The sequence below is a fragment of the Pipra filicauda genome, unplaced genomic scaffold (assembly GCF_003945595.2).
Source record: "Pipra filicauda isolate LSUMZ 115617 unplaced genomic scaffold, ASM394559v2 scaffold265_size1292809_pilon, whole genome shotgun sequence".
NCBI classification, from domain to species: domain Eukaryota; kingdom Metazoa; phylum Chordata; class Aves; order Passeriformes; family Pipridae; genus Pipra; species Pipra filicauda.
In genome coordinates, this window is record NW_024104382.1 from 1241224 (window position 1) to 1262495 (window position 21272).

Consider the following 21272-nt stretch of genomic DNA (forward strand, 5'->3'; position numbering starts at 1 on the left):
TGATGATTATATTCTTTTTAGACCACCTGTTAGCAGCTGCATTAACTTATAGCAAAGCACAGTCCAGTAACTCATTGCTGCTTCTACTTCTCATGTGATTTCCTCTTCCATCTCTGCTCAGTGATAGATTGTCAGACACATCACATTATCGTGGACAGCCAGTGAAGCACAACTCAGGTTTGTAACTGCCCTAGGAAGATCCAGATTTCAGGACCCTCAAACTGCCCCACAGGCAGTAAGGGGAAGACTGTTTTGAAGCAGACTGTTTCTGTCTCCTGCAGCATCCAGTGTTTTAAATAGATGTTCTGCAACTATAGCCTTCTCTTTGTCTTCCGCCCTTTTTGGCAGATCCCTTTCAGTGGTGGGGTGTCTTGGAAGCAGGTTTGGGATCCCTTCTGTCTGTGTTACCTGAGAATCTGCCTGATTTCTTTAGTGTTATATTTGGAAAAATGTCCACTAGATACTCTGCACTTGTCTGTGCCTGCTGCCTTCTCTGCTCATTTTTGAATGCTGTGGATGGGTCACCTTGAAGTCTTCCCTCTAGTGCTCAGAATAAGCTTGACGGCCTGAGCCTTTTCTCAAAGCAAATACCAGATCCGGGGGCTGCCCTCATTTCTCTGCTTTGCAGATTCCCTTGGGCTCATGTACCGTTCCAGGGCCAGCAGGACCTTTGGAGGTGCACTCTCAGCACGGACAGCAGGATGGGAGGTGTCCTTCCCGCGGGCTGGGAAGGCTCAGCTGCTGCTCAAGGGTGGTCAGTCAGCACGTCCAGCCCCACGAGGAACTGCTTGCCCAGGTGGGTTCTGTGCAGCCCTTTCCCAAGAGCCCCTCCCTGGAGGTAGGGTGGTGTGTCCACACCCAGGGCTGCCCTGAGGACACTGCTCAGGCTTTTCTGCTCTGCACCTGCTTGCTCTTCCTGCTGTGGCTGGCTGCAGTCAACAGCATCCTGGGTCAGGGCTGCTCCTTAACTGGCAGGTGAGGCTTGTGCTCACACAAACTGGAGTACTTGGCCTTTGGCCTGGGACAGAGCCAGGTCAGTTCTGGGTACTGTTTCTCAGAGAGAAGAAATACTGAGCTCTACCTCTGCCCTTGTTTAGCAGCCTGCAGTATGTGCACTCACTCTCTGCTGCTCAGTTGCAGCAGTGGTGGACACTGCCTAACCCCCACCAATATTCCCAAATCCAGGCTGCTGATGAATGAAGTTGGTTGCCATCTCATGCAAATGTCTGCAGATCATCTGCAGCCTCACAAGAGCAGTGCTGTAGTTGTTTCACTGGCTTGGTCTCCATTCATGCTTGCAAGAATGTTGTCTAATAAGAGAATATAAAAACATTTTTTCTCTGAGATATAGCCCTCATGGGGAAAGACCTGTCCTGAGAGTAAATCCATTTTTCGGTGGATGTGGATGTGGATCAGGCCCTGGACACCAGCGGTTCAAAGCAGACTTTTCCTTTGAGTATTTGCTGTCACTTTTTCTTTACAGCAGGATATTTATAGGTGCAATTTTCTTGGAAATCTACAGAGGAGGACTGGAAGTGTCTGAGAACTTTTGTTAGTCAGCAATTTATGTTGCTGTGGAAACGCTGTAGCAGGGCTTGGGAAAACTGCCTGGAGAAAAGGGTGTTTGCCAAAGGTGCCAGCAGCAATGTGCATCTCTGGCTGCTTCCTGGCTTACCTAAACCTGCGCCTCAGCCTCAGCTTACCTAAACCTGCGCTCACAGCGGCTGCTGCTGTGTCATAGGGGTGACACATTTTGGGTTTTTGTGCTGCTGGTCATGATTTCCTTCTGTAAACCCGCTCTGTCACTCCTCTGAACTATGAGCACGGTCCTGCCAGTCTTCCCTCTGATCCAGGATGATGTGCTGGGTACCTAAGTGCTGTTGAAGTTCTCCTCGGTGGGGTTGCTGGCTGCAAAGGTAAGTAGCAACGTTGGCGGGGGTGAGAGGGACGCTGGTGAGGCCTCGCTACTCAAAAGGAGTTACAGTGACTTGGTGAATGCATTTGCACACCAACTTGGCTTTTTTCCCTGCCAGAGCTGACCAGGTACACCTGCTGTTCCATAGCCCTTTGGCAAGTGGAAGGCTTGGTGAGGAGGGGTCAACTGCCGACTCATCTTGTTAGTTTATAAAGCGGTTGCAAATCTGCTCCTTGCTGTTCTTTTCCTGCCTTTTTTTTTTTTTTTTTTTTCCTGCACTGGAGAAAAGTACTTGCAGGAATAGAGCAGGGAGGAAGCACAGAGGATTTTCTTGGTGCCAGAAAGCAGAATCAGGGCTGTGTGGATGGGATGTGACAGGCACAGAGGATGGCCCACCCTACTGCCCCAGCCTTTTCCTTACAATCTGTGAGTGGATGCCTATCTTGCCCTGTGTTGCAGGCTGCTGGAAAGGCATTAGTGGGTTCTCCCTTGTTGTTTTTCCTTTTTTTCCCCTTCTTTCTTTAAACAAAATGGAAAGGTCACAGTCTCCTGAGCTGCCTTCTCCCTGCCTGAATTGTGACAGGGAAACTAAAAAAGGCACCTGTCCATGGATGAACCTAATGATTCTCCCTCACACTGAAGAGGAAAGCTCACCCTTATCTGGGTGTTCTCAGATGTTCCCTCTGTCTGATGGGAGTCTGTCTATCCATCACAGTATTGTTCTTCCCCCAGCTATGGCTCAAGTGCTGGGAGGAGGAAGATATAAAGCTGCCTGGGAGGTCTGCAAGGGTGACAGAAGACAGGATCTCTCAGGCCGCCAGGAATGCATCGCTGGGTTCAGACACGGGTGAGTTGGGGTTTGCTTTAGGTTTGCCTGATCCTTAAACCTACAGAGGATCCCTGAGAGATGGTGGGGCTGGTAGCCCTGTAGCGAGGGAAGTGTTATGAGGATCTTTCAGGGTTTATTCATCTTCATTTCCCTCATACCGGGAGCAAAGACCTCAGGAACTGGAACACTAGGAACAGTCCCCCTGTCCTGTGAGAGCTGTATGCATGGTGCCCTGGCTTGTGGCTTCTGAAAAAGAAAAGTTAATTTCTGGAGGAGAGGAAAAAAATCAGTGCATCTTATTGCAAGTAAAATAAAGCAAAATCTTTTTCTCTTTGCATTTACTGAATTGTGAAGTGCAGAGCTGACTTAGTTCTGCCCAGGGAATATGAAAGCTTGACTGCTCAGTGCCTGCCCGTGCCACCTTCTGCTCTCATTTAAGAAAATAAATGTGATCATTTCTGTCATGTAAATTGTGTCAATTGAATAAAGCTGTTAAATAGGTGAGGTAGTGATACAGGTTCTGTTTATTTTCATCCCTGCTATTACACTGTCTGCTGCTGGTTTCACTCAGAAATGCCAGGCATGAAAGAACCCTCTGCTGAGGTTGACTTTGGTGAGGTTGGGTCAATGCTTTGGTTTTTAGCTCTATTTTCCATCATAGTTCTGTGCTGCTTCTTAATGTTCTGTGGAGTGTTCAGCTGTCATGTGCAGAGAGAGAATTTGTGCAGATGGGTGGACTTGAATCTCCTGTGGAAATGCACTGGTTGTAGGTAAGGCCTCTGGTTTCCTCACCTGCTGCCCTATTGCAAATAAACATCTGCTTCTCTATATTTCCGCTGTAACTTTGATAACTTACAAGGGACAATTTACTACATAATCCTGTTAAAACAAGGGCAAACAGGTACATTTCAAGAGCAAGAGACAACGTGGCTCCAAAGATGAGAAGGGGCCCAGAAACTGGGCATCGTTTGTTCTGGGTTTGATCCTACAGACACTGGCCAAGTGAAGAGCCCCAGAGATGGGAACCATGGCACAGGTGAGACTGTTTGGTGGGAAGGACCCAGTGGGATCAGGTATTGCTTCCAGCACTGGAACAGTGATTTCCACAGCACTTGAATGTTGGAGAGTGTGCCAGGTGTGCCTGACTCAAGGCACCTGTAAAGGCCATGCACTCAGGTATCCCTGGTAGGCAGAGGCATGGATCAGACCAGGAGCTTTGAGGACTCCAGGAACTCTGCACAGCAGAGATTAAACTGGGGTCTGTTCTCTGACCTCTTTGGCTTCTTGACAATTTGACATGAATAAAACAAAGTGACTGTGCTACAGGCAGTACCTGGACTGCAGAGAAGCAGATAATCAGAAAGCAGCTGCTGCTTCTGTTAATGTAGTTACCAGTGTCAGCTAAAGCTTGGCTGATGTTGGCAATGCTCTATTTTCCAACTGGGCCATTTAAATCTCTGAAACATATATTGGTGCTAAACCAATTGTCTTTCGAATTTCACCTGTCTCAGTCAAATACAGTGTGTGTTCAGTTTACTGGAGAAATTTATTTAAAGCCAAGGTTTCATAGGAGGTGCAATCAACTGGCAGGACCAGTTCTAGTAAGTATATCTGCCTCCTTCTGCAGCTTGTCCAGCTCATTACAGAGCCTGGTTAGTCGGAACAGCTATGTCTGTGTGCAGTGCAGGATTTCAAGTACCACATTTAAGCATGCTCTTGAATTAGAGAGACACTTCAGTGTCCTGTTTAAGAAGCATCTATACCACTTTAGGATTTGCTTTCCATTTGCTTTGCTTTGCTTCCTACCAACTGGGGAGAGATTTAGCAGAGTGGAAAATGTGTGGCCTGGATGATGACTGCATTGAAGAAGCTGTGCTGAGGACTATCCCTAACTGCTCCTCCACTGTACAGTGTCCCAGGGGACAAGTGGGAATGTGTTGCCCTGGAGCCTGATGCTGCAAGTTGCAGATGACCCATTTGCAGTTGCTGACTCATAGAACAGCTCAAATGACTTGACAATTCAGTAAATTAAAAAAATGTGTTTTTCTGTAGCTGTGGGTGAATTCATTTATCCCGAAATTTATGCTGCGTGGAAGGACAATATCCATTTTTCTTGTCTCTTTTAGGAAAACCACTGTAACAAAACCTTTGATGTTTCTCTTAGATTTATTAGTTACAGAGAATGAAGATGTTTAAGCTATTTCATATAGCTTATACATAACCACTTGTGAAAAAATAAAGGGGCCTGGATTCTGGCCTCTATGAGCAGCAGCTGTTGCCCTGTGACTCAAGAGGAGCAATGCTGGCCCAGAGTCCCAGGCTCCTCTGCTGAGAATAAATGAGCCAAAGTGATCAGCTTAGGGAAGACAGGACAGGAATGGTGACCAGGAACACTGATCCTGTGGGATGTGACCTGGGATGATGTTTCTGGGGGGTGTGTGCCTTTCTTATTTCTTGTGTAGTGTCTCGTGCACAATCAGAGATTCCTCATAAGAAGGGAATAAAATGGTCTGTGCTAAAGAAGGTAAGAAGTTGAGCCACAGGTTCTTTGGATTAAGGAAAGACCTGCTGAGAGAAGTCCCTGACTGTTTTATATGTGTTCTTGTTGGTCTCTTCCGTCCTTAAACACCAGCAGCAAGATCCCTCGGGCTTCAGGAGTGGGAAACTGAGCCCAGCCCGAGTCAGTGATAGGAATGAGGAAGAAGGGTAGTGAGGGATGGCCCCTGGAGCCACCTCTTGGTGTGGGCTGCAGGAGGATGCAAAGGTGCAAGGCAGCTGTGAAAGCATGAGAAAGGAGCTACTTTGGGAGGAATCTGAAAAGTGAGGCACTGCTCTTGATTTAATGTGGGAAAGGCTTGTGGAATTGGTAGAGGCAATTGTGTTTCTTCTGACAGGGAGCGTGTTTTGTCATAGGGTTATTGGAGATTTAAAAGATTCCCAGTAATGCTTTGTGGAGTCAGGTGTCACCATGGGCCTTCAGAGATTAGGGAAAATTTCCAGGTTTGACTTAATGCAAACCTGTCCAAAATCCTTTTGCTTAGGGGAAGGAATATGGCTTACCTTGTTCATAGGATCTCCTCCTGGCTCAGACTCTCACAAATTGTTCCATTGTTTTCTTTTAGGAAAGCAAAAAGAAAATGGAAAGTACCAGGTTCAGAAAAGTTGGCTGGTTTCCTTTCCTTTTCTTAGGGAAAGCAAAACACCCAGACAGAAAACCACTAAAAGCTTTTTATTAAAGTATTTATCTTTCCTATTTTCTAAGTAAGACTTCTGGCCACTTTAAACCTTCTCTAGCTTTCATTAAAGATAATAGCTTTTTAATGGCAACAAGTTTGTTTCCTTTATGCCCTGTGTGAGTCACAGCCCAGCTCCCTGTGGAGAGGCAGTATGTGATGGGGTTGTGTAGTGGCTTTTGGCAGAAGAGAGATGGAGAATATCTGTGTTCTCTGTGCCTATGGCCACACCTGGATGAGAGGAGTGGGACTTCCCTGCTTCTCTTCTAGCCTGACTTCCCCCATGGCCTTACAGTGCAGCATTTTATGTGTGTTGGAGTCTGCTGGAGACAGTAGTTTTGCTGTGTTGAAGCCTTTACCAAGGGTGAATGCTTTTGGGGTTTCAATCCAAGGAGGTGTTTGCTCAGCCATGACTACTCTGCTGTGGTGTGGATTTTCTCAGCAGTACCTCAGGAATCTGTGTCCTGGGGACACAACTGGTGAGGTGAGAGCCAGCAGAGAGGCTGGAGCCAGCTGGTCATCCAGTGGGGCTCCAGAGAGGGCTGCTGCCCTCTGCTACTCTGGGGAGCTGTGGGGTTCTCTTTACAGCCAGCCGAAGGGGAGTTTTACAAGGGTGGCAAAGATACATTTGAAGATGTGTGCAGTGGTTGCTGGCTTCCTGAGCACACACAGAAAAATCCAGGCCTAAGAATCGTTTAGATTAGATGTTTTTTGGTTTCTGGGTCAACAGCCTAGTTCAGGTGTGCTGGTCAAATCTCCCTTAAGTCCTAATGAGATCATCATCCTGGGTGGGTTTCGTTAGCAATTGGAGTTTAGGACTATTTGGTTCAATGTTCTTCTCTACTTTGGCAAAAGACAGAAGAATCTCAAATAGATGGGCTCATAATCTGATTTGTCTTCAGATTTGCTTCAGGAAAATATCTGAATCTTGCTTGGTATCAACTTTCTCCCATATCTCTGTGTGCTAAAAACCAGCAGATCTGTACAGCAGAGGAATGATGTTTAAAGGTCTTTTCAGTTCTAAGCCTGGGAAAGGGAGCCCTGGCACACTCTGGGTGTGAGGCAGGACAGGCAGCAGGCACAGAACGGACTCTGCTGGGGTTTTCAGGTCAGTACCTGTTCACAGCAGCAAACGCATAGGGGGAAATGCTGACCTTTGCCTTCACTTGGACAAGTGGTGTTGCCATTGCTGTTGATTTGACTCATGTTCTGGAAGGCTCTTGGGAGCTGGTGGTGCTTCTTGCTGCAATGTAATGAACAAGCAGAGCATCCCTTGTGAGAGCCCTGGATGAGGTGGCAGCCAGCTCTCCTGTGGCCCTCATATAGCTGTAGAAATCAGCTCCAAGAAATCAGATCACTTGGTTGGCTACTCTCCTTCTATGCTTTTACAGGCTTGGCTGTGACAGTGGAAAGTAAAATCAGACACTCTAAACCAGAACCTTTTTTTTTTTCCTTTTGTCCTGCATAATGATAGTTCTTTTTGTTTCCTTATTGCTGGAATACACAGAATTCAAATCCTGCATGAGTGCAAGGAGCTGTACAAACACAGAGCAAAGAAAATACTGCCATCCTGACACCTTTGCTATCAGGTGAAGAGACATGGAGGTTAAGGGGCTAACACTTGGGATTAGGGTAAATCCTATTTAAAAACTTGGTAAATCCTATCTAGGCTTCAAAATAATATTTTTTTTATTATGAGGTGAAAGTTATGGCAAAATGAAGTTTAGGACGGAGCTGGTAATGGACAGCATTCCCCATTCCACAGATCAGCCTGTAGTGCAGGCAAGGACACGGATTAGCTACCCAGAATAAAAGTGAGAGTAAGCTCCCCTTTGTCCCTTGGAAGGGCCTTTCCATCTGTGACATCTCCTGCCCCTCAGAGTTAATGAAGGGAGCAGGAGGCCTCTGGGAACTGGGTCAGTGGCAGCTCCAGCACAGGGCAGCTTAATTAAGGAAGGAAAGTGAGTGAGGGGGCAGGAGCCTGGCGTGGCCAGCCAGGAGAGCAGCTGGGTTTGGGTAAGCTGATGAAGCTGCATTTCCACCTGCCCTAGTGAGCTGCCTCGTGGTGTTCCCCATAGGATGGAAGACACAATCTCCGCTGCCAAGGACAGCCCTGCAAGCTGTTCTGCTCCTGACCTCTCCCTGTGCAATGGACTAGCCACATTTCCTTTCTATTAAAGCACATTTGCTTGGCTCCAATACTCCTCACAGGGCCAACAGACACACTTTTAGACTCAGCAGTTGTCTTGCAAGAAATCTCTTCCTGGGCTGATGTGGTCCAGCATGGCTTGGGCCATGTTTCCTTGTCTTCTTTGACATTCCCTGGCAGGCTCTAAAGATGGTAAAAAAACCCCAAATCCTAAGAAATCCTTAGGGCTATGTCAAACCAGAACAAGGGAGAACTGCTTTCACTGCAGGAATGTGAGATGAGAAACAAAGTTTGCTCCCAAGAATTTGGCTGGGGGATTGAATATAAACCCTACTGAGATGCCTGGACCCAGATGCAACTTTCCTAACAGCACAGGGTCAGTCAAAATTGCAGTCTTTGTGTGGCCTCATTGCTTTCAGAAGCTAATTTTTATTCAGGCAGTTCTGTGTGTCTCAGAACAGTGGGAAGGTGTTCCTCCTACCTCACCAAATGTTGGCAGGGGGATGGGGAGCATGGAAGCAGGAGTGCTGGTCCTGGGAACTGTGCTCTGTTGCTGCCCCACAGGGAATTGCACAAGAGCCACACAGGCCTCTGGTTTGTGTTAACTAATTAGCTGAGTAATGCAATCTCCTTTTGAATGTCCTTCCTGTTCTAGATCAAGAATGAGACATTCACTGGTTAAATGACTTACCTGAGGTCACATGGGGAGTGACTCACTGGCAGAGACAGGAATTAACTCCTGGTATCGTTTAATTCCTACTTCCTAGACCCCATGGCCTCTAATTTCCAGTGCTCTTCTCTTTCCTCTCCTGGCCTTTTTGCCTCTTTCCCACTGCAGGATTTGTCACACGTGCAATTTCCAAGGTGACAGTATCTGACCACTGCCAAGAAAACGAGACATCTGTCCTTTGCTGCAGACATCTACTGATATACAAAGAAGCTGAAGTTCCTTTTATTTCTTATCTTTTTGGAGCATTTTACCATGTTCTGCCCGAGCTGGCACAGTGCCACATCTCCTCTGCATACAAGCCTCCAGCACTGCACATGCTGAAGGTGTTAGCCTGTCTTCTAATGTTATTTTCTGTTTCTCCAGAAGCATCTTTGCTGCAGTCTCCCTGAAGTGGGAACATTCTGCCCATACCCACTGTTAGTACAACAGCATAATCACTTGCAAAAAATCAGTGGGTGGGTTTTATAAATCCCAGTTCAGTGTTTAGCAAGGTATAACATCTGTTGTGATCAATATTTAAGAGTAAGCCTCTTTGATAAAAAGTTACAGTAAAGCCTTTTGCTTCCTACTGAATAGCTAAATAATTCACAGGAGTGGTTGTAATCACTTTGAGCTTCTTACGTTTCAAAGTAAGCAGAAAATTCAGAGTAATTCTGTAGAGAGGCAGAATAGCCAGCTGGATCGTGTTCCTCAGGAGCTGCTGTACTGGGAATGAAGTACTTTCAGGTTTTTAATGGCTGCTGAGGTATGCTGGAGTCAAATCAGGCAAAAAATTGTCTCTTTTATCATCCGTTTTTGGTGATAATCTTTATGATACTCTGGCGGGTAAGTGCCAGCAGTCAGTGCAGAAATGATACCTGCGGTTTGAAAAGTCTGCAGGAGTGGGACTGTCGGGTGCGGCGGGAGAGGAGGGTGTTGGTGTGAGCAGCACCTGCTGCCACAGGGCTGCGGCTCAGGGCTGGGCACGGGACAGCGGCACGGGGGGCTCTGCCCGGGCCGGCACTCGCTGATCCCGGGGGAGCGGCCGCCGCAGGACTCGCCCCGGCCCCGCCCGGCCCGGCCCGGCCCCTCCGCCGCAGCTCCCGCCGGTGTGGGAGCGCGGGCGGTGCGGGACAATGGCCCGCAGCCCCCGCTGGATCCCGCTGCTGCTGCTGCTGCTGCTGCCGCCGGCCCTGCCCGCCGGGTGTGCGGCCCGCGGGCTCTGCTGCCCCGGCCGCGACCCCGCCTGCCTGAGCACCGGCCGGCGGCCCGACGGCTCCACCGGGCCCTGCTACTGCGACCAGGCGTGTGTCCGCACCCTCGACTGCTGCCACGACTATGCCGAGACCTGCCCGGGTGAGGGGATGGGGCTGGGCTGGGCAGCCCCCGAGCGGAGCGGTCCGTGCCCCCCTCGGGCTCTGGCCGCGTGTCCGGGCACCGTCGCGGCTCGTGGGGAGGGCGGGCGGGCTGCGGGCGCCCGAAGGAGCGGGGATGCTGCGGGCGCTCCGCTCCCCACCTGGGCCGTGGCTCTCGGAGGTGCCGGGTCCCGCCGGGGTCCCGTTGGAGCAGGAGCTCGCTGGGCAGGTCAGGATGCTGCTGCGTCTTCCTACAGGACAGAAGCGTGAAACGGGACGTTTCCTAAGTCAGAATCCCCCTTTCCCTCTTGTGGATTGAATTACCGTGGATGGGATCAGATCCGCTGCTCCTGTCAGTCCGTGCTGTCCTGCAAAAGGCATCGGCAGCTGCAGCTTCAGGTTTCCCCTGGCGAGAGCCTGGACCCCGATGCCCGTGCGGCTGTGTCGGGGTCCCGGGGAGCACAGTAGTGCTCCCTCCAGGGACGTCTTCTACTAAGTGTGGATGTCAATTAAGGAGAAAAGTTACTTTAGTAAGTGGAACGGAACTCCCTTCCCACAAACAGCATCCTCAAGGATCCTTACCGCTCACATAATGCCTTTGATTTCAAACCTGCATAGCTGTGCCAAAGCAGAGTTGTGCTCTAGGCAGATGGGCACACGTTCCTGTGATTTGTCCTTTTCCTTTCAACACAGAGCTGGAAAATGGGTTGGGAATAGGTTAATTCCGGAGTGATTTATACAAGATATGTCTGTGGATGAGGCCAGGCTGGCAGACCTGTAGACCCACAGCTCCCAAGGGCAGCAGGGAGCATGAAGTGGGGCTGCTGGGATCCCTGAAACCTGCCTCTCCCCTCCCGAGGAAGGACACCCAGCGCTGCAGGGCCGTGCACTGGGCTCCCCTGCTGCTGGGGCTGTTCAGGATGGTGTTGGTGCTGGATGCCCCCATGCCTTTGGTGCCTGACAACTATTGGGCTCTCAGCTGCTCCCTCAGCACCTCTGTGTCCGAATCCTGCTGCTCTTGGCAGTTGTCAGGGATAAGTGGGATGGACAGGAGCCTCTTGTGTCTATTCATACAGCTGATTCATTAGCTGAGTAATAAGGAAAATGTGTTGGCAGGATGTGGTCAGGCACTGAAGGGACAGCTGCTCCCCAGGGAACAGCAGCACCTGCTCCCTGAGGTACAGCAGTGCCTGCTCACTGTGAGCTGGCAGAGCTGCTGCTCTGCTGGGTGAGGTGTTTCTGTGTTATTTCTTGTGATTTGTTTGTCCTGGAGGTCAGGGACTCAGCTCTGCTTTGACTTGTATTGCCTCCACAGCCTAACCTTTTCCAGTAGTTTTCTTTCTTTTCTACTCAAGAGCTACTTTATCAAACTGACTTGTAAAGCCAAATATTAAAGAAAATGCATTAATAACTGACACCAAACCAAACTGAAGAGCACAATATTCTGATCAAACCAAATGCTTAAAAGGATGATAAAGTTGGGTAGCCTACAGTCCGATGCAAAGGCTCATTTGTGGTGTGTTGCTGCATATAAGAAATGTCGCAATTACTTAGATAATTGATGTAATGTCTAGTCTTTGAATAGGTTTAAAAAGCTGTTTGTGTTGCCTTTAGACAAAAAAGAAGAGCAGTAGCATTTGAATGATCATCCTAAAGTTTCTGAAGACAAATGCATTTTCCAGTGAGGTTAATGCTGTAGTTAGGTTTGTCTGTGTTCTGAGGGAGAATAAATTGAAGTATCAAGCCTGAGCTGCTCAGAAAGGCTGGGATTTGTCCCAGCATTCAGCAGGTCGTGTTCCACTGAAATCATTGGGCCCCAGGGTTGTGCATGCCCTTGTAAGTTGGTAATGTCTGTTGCTGTAGGTGCTGAGCACGGTGGCTCTTCTTAATGTGTTTGAATGGGCTCATCCACATCTTTAAACTGAGTGATAGAGCAGCAGGGGAGCTGGGCTGGGAACCAGGGAGTTCCTCATGCCTGAGCTCAGCATCGGGGGTCACGCATGGGGGGTTTGCCTCAGGTGCTCACAGGGACTTTGGTGGAAGGCAGCCCTTGGCTCAGTGTGTTCACAGGGGTGTGGGCTGGCCTTCAGCAGCTCTGTGTGCCTGAGGCACCTGAGGGCTGAACCAGCAAGGGAGTGAACCCCTGTTCCCTGACAACTAACACTGGAGGTCCTGGCAGGGTGTGTTGTCCTACACTGACCCAGCTTGGGCACAAGGTGCAGAAATGCAAGGAGAGGGACTGAAGCCAACTGAGAATATGTGTGGGGGAAGTAATGTATGAGTCTAGGCCGACCTGCAAGTGTTTTTCTCCAAAGCAATTGTTCTTGGTTGTCGGGTTGTGTTGGTTGGCTGGAGCCTGGGCAGATGATCTCCTGGGAGGAGAACTGCTGGGAACTGCCCAACACAACTGTGGGACAGGTCTGAAATAAGGAAGGTTGTACTGAGCTATGTCAAAAAATGTCTTTTCTGGAGAAGGCATGTTACTGGCATCACTCCTTTAACCTTCCACACCCCCTTTTTGTTACTCTTCCTCCAGTTATCCCCTGTGTGGTATCTCAGTGGAGCCCCTGGAGTGGCTGTGCAGAGCCTTGCAAGACAACGTATCGGGTCCGGACGAGGCACATTGTCCAGGAGCCCAGGAACGGGGCAGAGGCATGTCCTGCTCTGGAGGAGAGGGCTGGCTGTGTGGAGTACTGGACTCAGCAAGGAACAGAGTGCAAACAGTCCCTGAGTGAGTCTGCTGAAAATAAAAGTATCTGGGGGGGTGATTGTGGGGAGGACTCTGGTTTGGGTCAGCAGAGCTGGTCTTCACTATATTTGAAGAGTTGTTTTCAGGCACCAGCCTGTTTGCCCTGGCCCTGCCTGGGTAAGTGAGAACTGAGCTCTTCACACAGGGCTTCCATGTGTCCTTCCCAGTGTTGGAGGTGGTGCCTGCCATTAGCTGTGTCCTGCTCAAAAGTGAGATATTACAGGCCTGTTGTGCTCTCACTTATACAAGCGTAAATCTCTGGCAATTTTGATAGGGTTGGCAGATATATGTCTGTTTAAAACTTCTGTAAGTGGATGTTGAATACTTTTTTTTGTCATTTATATATTTTTTTTTTATTTTATTTTATGTGTTATCTGCAAAAAGTCACAAAGGAGCAATACCTGTCAGACAAGATATTACTTCTCTGCACTGGAGCAGAGTGCAGGCAGAGGAGACCTCCAAATAGTTTCTGGAGAAAAAACCTGATTTTAGTTGGTTCAAATCAGCTTTTCATGACACACCTTTACCGAGTTTTAGAAGAATTACTTGTCATTTTTGCTGATTTTGGGGTCAAAATTTGCCCAGTCTGGATGTCAGCAGCAGCTGACTTCAAACCTGTTGAGAGTGGGCATTAAGTGAACGTTGTCTCCCTCTCTGTCTTTTGGATGTGCCTACAAGTAGGCTTACTCTGCTCAGGCTAAAATCTGGCAGCTCTACAGATTCTCTTTCCAGTGAAATGGTTGACTGTCATGGCTAATACGAAAATACAAAGTTAGAGTTGTTTTTGTCTCCTGCTGAAGATAAAACCCTGTGACATTAAAAGCCCATCTTTGCTGTTTTGCAGACGTGAGGAGCCTTAGTGCAGCATTGCCACTGACGCTCTGTACCCTTTCTCTTTGGTAAACACAGTCCCAGCATTAATAACTACGGGAGGGTTTGGAAAAGCGAGGAAGAAAAGATCTGCAGCTGATGGCAAGGAAAGAGCAGGGTAAGTTGGAGGAGGCTGGGCCCAGGGACTCAGTTGTATTCCACCCGCAGAGTCTCTCTGGTTGCAGTTTGTGGCCCAGCTTTTCGCCACTCAGAGCCAGTGTTCCCCAGCAGAACGGCAGCACTTCACTGGAGCAGGGCCCTGCTGTCCCCTCAGCCCCAGCCCTGTCTGCAGGGCCTCGGAAGGTTGGGGGTTTGCCTTGATGTGAGGCCAGTACAGGGCTGAAATTCATCTCTTCGTTCATGGTGTCACTGGTGTTCATGTGATCAAAAAGCCAAAGACCATTCACTTCAGCTCTTCTCAGTGTAGAATCTGGTGCACTTTGCACTTCTTTGCATAAATGGGGTAAATTCTCAGGGGCCAGTTTGCTGTCTTGTTGCATGGGAAGCACATCCCTCTCCCATTTCAGTCCCTCTTGGCTGTAACATTGCCTGTTTTCCCCTGCAGCATTGTTTCACAGCACAGGTACAGGCAGGGCTGTGCTAAAAGCTCTGTTGCTTTTCACCTTCTGCCATGTCTGTGTGTGCTGCCCTGCCTCCAGGCTGGTGCCTCAAACACAGGGAGCTGGCATCAACCTTCCCAGTCCTCCTCTTTCCCAATTGGGCTCCTTGCTAGCAGGGACACAGTGCTGATGGGAAAGGTTATCTTCCACCCTGTAACCCCTCATACACAGCCTTGCAAACTGGTGATTCCCCAGGGGTTCTTCCTGCAGTCCCTGGGCTTTGCCTGTTTCTTTCTCAGGTTTGGCTAAAATCAGAAGCATAGAAGTACTGTGTCAGTCTGGTTGTCCTCCCACTGAGATGTGACAGCCTCACTCTCTTAGGAGGGAGACCATGACAGGAAAACCTTTACAGACTGACTCTTAGGTTCTGTCACAAGCTGCTGTACAAAACCCATTACAGGTAACAGATAGGAGTTGGTAGAGAAAGTGTGGCTCAGCAAATGGATACCAGGCTTGGAATTAAATTAGTCAAATGCTTGACCAATCTGTGTCTCTATTTGTATTTTTGACATGTCAGTTGAAAGCACCAGCAGAGTAGTTTTATTCCCTATTTAACCTTATTAAAATGCAAGCACACCACGTGTTCTGCTTTTAATGACCTCGGGTGTGGGGTTTTTTTTGGTTTGGTTCGGTTTTTCTTAATTAGTGATCTATGGTCTTCCAGTTTAGTCTGGCAGTCCTGTGGAGGGCTCTAGCCTGGTCATTGAGCTGACTGACCCTCTCAGTGACTTTGCTTGCAGGTACTGTGTTGAGTTCCAGCTGGTGGCCATCACGCCGGGCTGCCTGCACAGCCACCACTCGTACACCCGCTGGATGCGCTACCTCAGGGAGGGCCACACGGTCTGTGTGGAGTGTCAGCACCCGGCCCTGGACTCCAGAAGTCAGCATTGCTCCGGGGATGGCACCGGGAGCAGAAAGTAAGAGTTTTAGCTTTTGTTTTCATGTTGAATTTTTCATTCTTCTCCCTTGATCCTCTTGTTCCAGTGTCCCAAGGTGCTGCATGGAGCTCTGTGGAGCACTCTACATATATTCACTGCTCCTTTTTGCATACCATGAGTTTCTTGAAGAGTTGAAATGACCTGGTGAAGCTCATGTATTAAACCAGGGCAGAACCAGGACTGGATGTGGGAGTACCTGCCCTTAGTCTGCTAAATCTCACTGGCTTTAGGGTGGCACAGTTGTGGAGTTTTTTTGTTTTAAAGACACTCCAGCCAGGCTTCTAAGGTTAATAGTCCTGTCAGATGTCAAATAAAGCCAATTCTGTTTCTGATTTTTCAGCACTGGGGATTTTGTTTCTCCAAGTGACCCTTTTTGAGTACTTGTGGTGAATGGTAGCTGCCTTAGGGACTTGGGGTATGTGCTGGCATCTGAGGTTGGATGGAAGTACTGGTAAGTCTCTGTACATTCAGCATCCTTTCCCTGGAGAGCTAAAGAAGCTTTGGGGTGATTGATTTGCACCACCCAGGTTGTAGAAATTGGGCAGACTCTGGCAAAGATGAAGGGAATGGCTTGAAGCTGTGAAACACCTCTGGGGCAGAGTCAGCAATGGAGGGGTCCTGGTTCCCAAACCTCTGTGGTGGTCACTGGAGGCACAGTTCTGCACTGCCTTAATCCTGATACTCCTAACCCCGTTGCTGGTTTATTAAAGGCATCCTCTGAAGCTGATTAGCAGCCCTGCCTGAGAAAATCATTGCCCATCAGTGCTGGGCAGGGATATATTTAAAACTTATATAAATGTTGGAATAAGCACATTGGTTTGAATTAGAAACTCTAAACTAGGATTGTCAGGCCTGAAACACACAATGTGTTGCACTACCAAGACTGCCAATAATGGCCTTTGTGGGCAGGGTTTTTCTCAGGCTTTCAGGATGAGGAAGTCACTTTGGAGTTTGTTCCTTCCCTCTTCAGCTTGTTATGTAAGCTTTTAGATAAGGAAGGAAAAAATCCTGGTGTGGCCAGGAGTAGCTCTTACCTGCATTCAACCTGTAAATGATTATAAAAGCTTGCAATAATGTTATTTACTAAAACTCTGGAACCAGTCAGGAGCATCAGATTAAGTGAAATAAAAATATTTTCAGGAATTCATTTCTGTACTGGGCTACAGAAAGAGGGGGGCATTGTCATCACCTGATCTGGTGAACACTGCTGTATGTGGAACGGAAGCACAAAGGAAAGGGGGCTGTGTCCTGTAGGAATGATGATCTGATCCTCAAATGCTGGCAGGCTGAAAGCAGGAGGGAGGCAGCAATAACAGAGTTGGGGTGAATGGTGACTGGTTCACTGAAGTCAGGACTCAGCCCATGGCTCAGCAGGTAGTTTAAATTCATCAGAATTGAGCAGAGCCTAGAAACTGTCTGTGTCACTGTTTGACCTTAGAGTGGTGGGTCAAGGAGGTTGTCCAGGGCTCAGTATCTTGCTTGATTTTCTTGTTATCAGCATCTCAAGTGAAGTATTTACTATAGGTATATTGTTTATGTGAGCAGAGCTATCCTCTCATTTGTTTCCAGAAACAATATATTTTTTTTACCAGATCTTGAAGGAAAAAGCTGACTTCTGTGATCTCTTGAGAAGAAATTGGACTGTTGGGAACAGCCATTGAGTGAGATGAGAGAAATGTCTGTGAAAAGGCTTCTGCTTTCTGTTATTCAAAGGGGCATATGTGAGCATTCAGGCTTGTGAGAGAGCAGTGCTCTGGGGCCCCTCGGGCTGGGATTTGCTGTCCAGATGTGGAGGGCATAAATGTGATGCTTGTAAAGAAAGGTGCTGCCCTGAGAAAGGGGACAGTGGGAGGCCAAAGCTGATGCCAGAGTCTGGGATGCAGCACGTGCTGAGTTTTTCTCCATCAGCTCACAAGTCACTCAGTGCACCCTCAGCTGGACTTTCTGCTGGTGTGGCTGCACCCAGAGCCGTGGGCAGGGTGTGGCTGTGCCCTGTCCTCGTGCAGTCCCAGGTCTCCACGTGCACAGCGTCCCACCCACGCCGTGCCTGTGCTTGGCTTCCCCCTCGTGCCAGCGTTTGGTTCCTTGAAATATTGTTCCAAGAGTGACTCTCAGGAAGGAAAACAGCTGACAGAGTTTAAAATAAACTCAGCAATGCTGGTATATTTTGATGAGTATTTCCTAATTATCTTCTTGTGTCTAAGTGGAGTCTGGCTTATAAATGTCTCAAGTTGAAGAGAGATGCTTGTTATCTCTGCCTTCCACCTGTCTCCCACTCTGTAGAAGAAGCTATTTTATTTTAACCCCTGTTATGCAAGCTTAGGATGTTTCTCAAAGTCCTTGGTGTATGGCCAGATCTGGGGCCACCAGGTGAGGATAGCTAGGATAATCTAGCTTGCATTGCCTTTTTTGTTCTAGAAGGTTATGGGATAGACAAGGCAGAGCATTGAGCTGGGAAGTAGATCTACTAATTTTGGACCCTCTTCTAGAAGATGTACAAATAAAGCACAGACTTGACATCTGTGAAACTGTTACCCTGTGTCTTGGAGGATCAGCTGCTCATCATCTGGAGCAAGATGTGGTGCTTGCAGCACATGAATGTCCAGACTTCAGCAGTTTGTGCCCATGTTGTGGGGCAGAGGGACAGAGAGGATGGATGGACTTGATTTAACCTGTTTTATAGCAAAGTCAGTATTTGCCTTCCCTACCAGCAAGATGAGAGTAAGCAAGTTGAGCTTATGTGTTTAAGAAGTAAAGGTAAAGCTGCAGCCCAGAGTTTTGAAGGGTATGGGACTGCTCTGTGCACAGCCTGCTTTATCTGGGATCTTAATCCTCAGAATCTGGTATTTTGAAATGACCCTGAGCCAAAAGAAAAATACAGCGAGCTTTTTCCAGCCATGTGTGACACATAAATCCCGGCTCTGGAGCATGACACCTCATTAAGCCAAGGGCAGGGTTATCTTGGTGGAGCTAGAACAGTAATTCCAGTTTCCACAGAACTGTAAACCAAAGAGAGCTGGGGGTCTGCTGGGCTATCTGTGGGCAGCGCTCTGCACAAGGCCAGAGTTGATCTAGTTGTGGTATTTGTGCTTCTCCAAAGGTCAGGGCTGGAAAACAGTGATGTGAGGAATTCCCTTAAACTGCTGAATGCTAAAATCTGGGAATGGGCACAGTGCTACAGCCAAAATCTCCGTTTCTGTGGCTGAGAGGTTTTGCTTCACACTTGTACAACCTACAAGCCTCCGTGTGGCTGCTGCCTCTTCACATTGGTAGAAAGGCAGAGTTGGGGCCATGGAGTGAAAATGGATGTTGTCAAACTAAATGGGATTTCCTGGGTGATTTAAGGCCTCGTTGTGACTGCCCTGCAGTGGGGGTGCAGCTTATTTACTGTCTCCCTCTGGTGACTGTGTTTCAGGAATCAGCTGTTGCACTGGCAGGCGGTGGGGAACCCTCGATGCAAGGGAACCTGGAGGAGAATTCGCCAGCTGGACACTTGCTCCTGCCCTTCTGTTCACAGCTTCTTGTTCATCTGACTTCCCCAGGCAGCCCCAGTGCACCGGGGCTGTGGTGCCTCCTCTGGCAGCAGCGGGAGCCCTGGGCAAAGCAGCGACTGCTCCGTGTCAGAGGGGGCACCCGGAGTCCTCTGTCTGTCTGTGCTCCTCGATTTCCAAAGAAATCAGGCTGGCTGGGAAGTGCCAGTCTCTTTCTTCCCTGAGAGAGACATGTCTGACCCTGATGACTTCTTGCAAATCCCTCCTTTCTTGAGAGGATAGAGAATTTACCAAATAACAAATACGACAATAAAGGCCATAAGAACCCAGGTTTAATTATTCTTTTTCTAAAGTCTCAACGAAGAATCAACAATACAAAGTAAATTAATTCAAGTGCCTCCTTTTCATGGCAATAGCACTTTGTGGATGCTTCCTGCTTGTGCTTGTGTATCTTTTCCTTCTGTTTTCACCCTCCCTGGTCTCATCATTTCATACTGACCCTCATTCTTACAGAGGGTTGATCTTGCACTGCTGAGTTAATGTCAGAACTTAGAAATGAGTCTGCTCAAATCTGTGAGAATAGCAGATATCAGGGACAAATTGGCCCTTGGACTTAAGGTTTCCAGGAGCATCTCTTGAGTTGCCCCAAAATGCAGTGCAGTCCTGGGGCTCTAAATAGGAAGGACTGACTATAGCCTTGTGGTTTTGACTGGGAAATATTTGAAATATTTTCCTTAAAATCTGCTGATTTCTATTCATACTTTTCTATAAATGAAAATAAAGGAGACTGAAGATATTATCCCAGTGTCTGTCTGTTTGATTAATCTGTGTGATGCCATCTCTTTAGCACCTGAACCTCCCTAATTTTTTCAGGCTTGCCACTGACTCCTTAGCTCCAGCAGGTCAGGCTGAAGGAAAAGTCTCTGCTGCCCAGTTCCAGAACTACTCAGGATTTCCCAGTGGAAGTGCAGCACCACGACCTACCACTGTGCAGAAGCGGATGTGATATTTCTTTTGTTATACACATGCTTCTGAGTCTGCTTAAAACCAAAATTACAGACAGGACTTGTGCTTTGGGGCAGAGGCGCTGCAGGGCGAGGTCGAGGTCGTTCCGTCTGTCACACCCAGGTGAGAGGCTGGGGCTGGCTCCAGCAGAGTTTTAATGCTCAAGTTCAGTTCTAGTCTGGAATAGGATCACAAAAACCATCTAATGACCATGCTGAAGGTCTTGCATGGAGACATGAATGAGCACTGAGGCGTGTGGTGGGTGCTGAGCGTTCAGAAAGTGCCTGATGTCCTTGGCCAGTACAGAAGGGATTTGAGAGCAGGGTTCTGCTTCTCATTGTGTGTTACAAGCTGGCCATGGATTAATGACTCACAGGAGGATAATCTCATCCCAGAGTAGCAAGATTTTAAGACCAAAAAAAAAAAAAAAGTCTTGTACTTCACTGTGTCACATAACCTGTGATGAACTTGTGGCTGTCCCAGGAGCACTTGCTGGCGTGTGAGGGGAGGGATGTGATCCCAGAAATGGGCTGGGAATAAATAACTGTAGAATGTCATTCCGGTTTTTGCGGTGAAGATTTCTGTCAAACTGAAAGCCAGTTTCATCCCTTGGAGGGGATCTGTAATCAGAATAGCATTTAGTCATTGGAAGGTTTTCCTTGTCCTGCAGAAGCCCCTTATTGAGCCACAGGGCCCTACAGAGGGGGGTGGTCATTTCAGGAACAGAAAGGAGCCAGCTATTGGAAATGTTTTTTACTTTCAAAATCTACCCAAACTCTTGATCACACGAAACCCTGCTTTTACCAGATGCTTTCAGAATTGAGGACTGAAGCTATAAAAGATGCAATTTTTGCTTAGTAATGCCTAAAAAATTGAAGTCTTCCACAGGGGTTTTCTTTGCTGCTGCCTCATCCCCGAGAGCTGATAACATGAGGTGCTGTCAAGAGCTGCTGGTGGTGGCATGGTAGGACAGTGCTTTCCTCCTGTCACTGTAGCCTGGGCATGCAGGAGTACGAAAGAATTAGCCCCCGAGGGGCTCTCATAACAGCTGTATTTCTGCACAGGCTGTCACTTGATGAAACAAGACATTGCAAATGTCTCTGCATCAGCACATCCTAAAAAGGGCTGTGCCGTGTGCTGGCTTCACCTCCACACCTTGTGTGACTGCACAAACAAATCCTGTTGGTAAATTCCTGGGGGAAGGAAGTGTGTGTGTGTGAGAGTGAGCAAGAGTGAGCCTTTTAAGTAGATAATGAAGCTGTCAGATCACTTTTCTGGCAAATGAAAATGAGCTCGTGCTGTTGACACATACTGGGTCCTGCCTGTTTCCCTCTGGAAGCTTTATCACCATCCATCATAATCTCCATAATTTCTACTACCTGAGTTTTAGGAAAGGTGAGGCTATTGGA

The 21272-nt window shown here is 48.2% G+C and overlaps 1 protein-coding gene across 2 annotated transcripts; it reads left to right on the forward strand.

The window, feature by feature from the left end:
* Nucleotides 1-832: 832 nt before the first annotated feature.
* Nucleotides 833-19657, forward strand: LOC114004159 (somatomedin-B and thrombospondin type-1 domain-containing protein-like). 2 transcript variants are annotated; one of them, XM_039382337.1, is made up of 5 exons: nucleotides 833-2762; nucleotides 12727-12921; nucleotides 13849-13927; nucleotides 15170-15346; nucleotides 18783-19657. In XM_039382337.1, exons 1-5 carry the CDS (start codon nucleotides 2606-2608, stop codon nucleotides 18898-18900), a joined length of 726 nt encoding a protein of 241 aa, XP_039238271.1. In that variant the 5' UTR covers nucleotides 833-2605; the 3' UTR covers nucleotides 18901-19657. The 2 variants fall into 2 exon arrangements, with proteins under 2 accessions (XP_039238271.1, XP_027607699.1); XM_027751898.2 differs by lacking the exon at nucleotides 833-2762 and adding an exon at nucleotides 7270-10191.
* Nucleotides 19658-21272: the final 1615 nt, after the last annotated feature.